Consider the following 3129-nt stretch of genomic DNA (forward strand, 5'->3'; position numbering starts at 1 on the left):
AGGGGGGCATTCTGGGAACTGTTGCTTCTGAGCACTTCCCTCTGTATGCGAATCCACTTTAAATTCAGACACAGCTTCTCCAATTCCCTTGATGCCCAACTTGAAAGACACTTTTCTAGTTTTTCAAAATGAATTTATGGAAAATTCTCCTTTGAAGTGCATCAGAAAGATGACTAGCATTCATTTTCTGGTTTAGACCTTTTATCACTTTTCCTCCATGTTGTTGAAGAAATTTCATATTGAGCTATCTGTGTACTGACAAAGTCTTTCCTTTCTAGATGTTCCATTATCTCTTTACATCTTCCACTTCCCATTATTTTGGATGAACTGCTTATTACCCATTATAGACTGATGAAATGACTGAACCCAAATACGGCATCTCTCACAAAATCTGACTCATTGGAGCTGTCCTGTTTGAACACAGTATCTCCTACATTGCCTGATTTTCCACATTGTTTAATAGCCTGACAGTTTTCACCCTGTAACCAATATATTTTGTCTTATCCCCTTCTCCCTGTCTAATTTCAGGTTAGTGTGCTGTGTTAAGTCTCTTGTTCTACACAATGTATTTGATTGCTCTCTCCCTACCTCAGTACACACCTTAACCACAGAAGCTTTATTAAGCAAGTGTGTGACTTAGTATAAACTTCTATGAGTAAAATTTTCTATTCACTTTACATGCCAACCACAAATCCCCCTCTCTTACCTCTTCCCACCCCCCAGTCTTCCACCCAACCCACCCCCTCATCCCCACATTTTCCAAATTGAGGTTTCCCATGGGGTGTCAGCAGAGCTTGGCACATTCACCTGAGACAGGTCCAAGCCCCTCCCCACTGCACCAAGGCTGTGCAAGGTGTCACACCCTAGGCACTGGCCTCCAAAAAGCCGCCCATGCACCAGGGACAGATCCTGATCCTCCTACCTGCCCCCCCCCAAACAGTGCAAGCTAAACAACTGTCTCCCTTATTCAGAGGACCTAGTCTAGTCCTACTGGGGCTCTAAAGCTATGATTCTACAGTTCATGGGCTTTACTAGCATGGCTGGCCATCTCTGTATGTTTTCCCATCATGATCTCCACTTCCCCTGCCCACAGAATCCCTCCTCTCTCTCATCAGTTAGATTCCCAGAGCTCAGCCTGGTGCCCAGCTGTGAATCTCTGCATCTGCCTCCATAAGTCACTAGATAAAAGCTCTGTGATGACAGTTAAGGTATTCACTAGTCTGGTCACCAGAGTACACCAGTCCAGGCATCCTGTCGATCATTGCCAGTAGTCCAAGGTGGCATCATCCTGTGGATTCCTGAGAACTTCCCCAGCACCCTGCCTCTTCTTATTCCCATGATGTCTTCATTTTTATGGTATCTATTTCCTTACTCTCCCACACTGTCCCTGTTCCAGCTCGACCCTCCCATTTCCTTATGTTCCCATCCCCATTCTTTGCCTTCCATTACCCCCCCACACACACACACTCCAAGTTTGCTAATGTAGATCTCATCTATTTCTCCTTCACTCGGCTATCTATGTGTCCTTCTTAGGGTCCTTGTTAGCTAGCTTCTCTGGAGCTGTGGGTTGTAGGCTGGTTATCCTTTACCTTACATCTAGTATCCACTTATGAGTGAGTACATATCATGTTTGTCCTTCTGAGTCTGGGTTAGCTCACTCAAGATGATATTGTCTAGTTCTATTCATTTGCCTGCAAATTTCATGATATTGACAGTGATGTAATTTGAGCTACAAATAATTAATACACATTTACATGTCTTCTTCCTGGTTGTACTGATGCAGTTAAATTTGTTTATCTCAGGTGAAAAGAACATGGTTCCTGAGAACTTGCCAATGGGGATTCTTTTCTTTTCTCTAACAGCTGTTGGGATTCTTGGCAACTGGTCAGTTCTTCTTCCATATATCCTGTCTGTATTCACTGGAAAAAGGCTGATGCCCAAAGACCAGATTTTAAGGCATTTGATTCTAGCCAACTCCTTGGTCATTATCTCAAAGGGAATTCCTCACATAATGGTACAGCTGGGCTTGCGATATCTCCTGGGTGACCTTTTATGTAAACTCACTCTCTACAGTAATCGAGTGGCCCGGGCCATTTCCCTGCACTGCACCTGCCTCTTGAGTTGCTTCCAAGCAATCACAATCAGCCCCAGCAACTCCAGGTGGTTGAAGCTTAAACACAGAGTCTCCAAGTACATGGCTCGGTCCTGCTCACTAAGCTGGCTTGTGCATCTGCTTCTAAACTGCAAGACAGCTACAGATGTGATTGGACCTGATACTAACAAAAACTTCACCAAGAAAATCAAGTTGGGGTACTGCTCGGCATTTGTTGCTAGCAATACTGTAACTGTACTACGTCTGTTATTGCATTGTTTCATTGATGGTCTGTATTTGGGTCTCATGGTTTGGACCAGTGACTTCATGATGCGCATCCTCTACAGGCACAAGATTCAGCTACAACATATTCACAGTGCCCAGCATTCTCTCAGAGTCTCCCCTGAAGACAGAGCCACAAAAACCATCTTGACCCTTGTCTGTACCTTTGTCCTCTCCTACTCAATGTCCTTCATATTAGTTATCTATACTGTGGCATTTCACAATCCAAGTCTGTGGATAATCAACATATTTACATTCCTAGACACATGCTTCCCCACATTTTGCCCCTTCATCCTCATCCGTAATAACAAATCTGTTCCCAAGAATCATTTTCCCTGCTGTAGGTGAAGGTAATTTAACATGATGATTTGTGTGTTATAATAAATTTAAATATTCTTTCATCTATTATTGAACATTAGACTCACCCATGACCAGGTGTTGTTTAGCAAGTTAATGGCTCTCTAAATTAAGCATTGCCAGTTGTTACTGCAGTCATAATTCCGCCTAAGCAGTTCCATGACATGAAGATATCCCTTTGTTTTTATTCTAAAAGCTAAGAGATTGGGGATCATCATGTACTAGGTGGAGCTCCAGGAGTCCAATCGATGAGAGAGAGGAAGTGTGATATGATCAAGAGATATCGAGACCATGATTTGAAAAAGCACAGGAACAAATAGCCAAACTAGCGGAAACACATGAACTGAGGAGGCCCCATGGAACTGGGCTAGGCCCTCTGGCTAAGTGAGACAGTTGAT

General features: G+C 43.4%; 1 protein-coding gene across 1 annotated transcript; it reads left to right on the forward strand.

Moving 5' to 3' along the window:
- Positions 1 to 1777: 1777 nt before the first annotated feature.
- On the forward strand, positions 1778 to 2722 carry LOC128124506 (vomeronasal type-1 receptor 4-like). Its single transcript, XM_052760864.1, has one exon. The coding sequence runs from the start codon at positions 1778 to 1780 to the stop codon at positions 2720 to 2722; it is 945 nt and encodes a 314-aa protein (XP_052616824.1).
- Positions 2723 to 3129: the final 407 nt, after the last annotated feature.

Source organism: Peromyscus californicus, unplaced genomic scaffold (assembly GCF_007827085.1).
Source record: "Peromyscus californicus insignis strain IS unplaced genomic scaffold, ASM782708v3 Scaffold_4__1_contigs__length_199733344, whole genome shotgun sequence".
Lineage (NCBI taxonomy): Eukaryota > Metazoa > Chordata > Mammalia > Rodentia > Cricetidae > Peromyscus > Peromyscus californicus.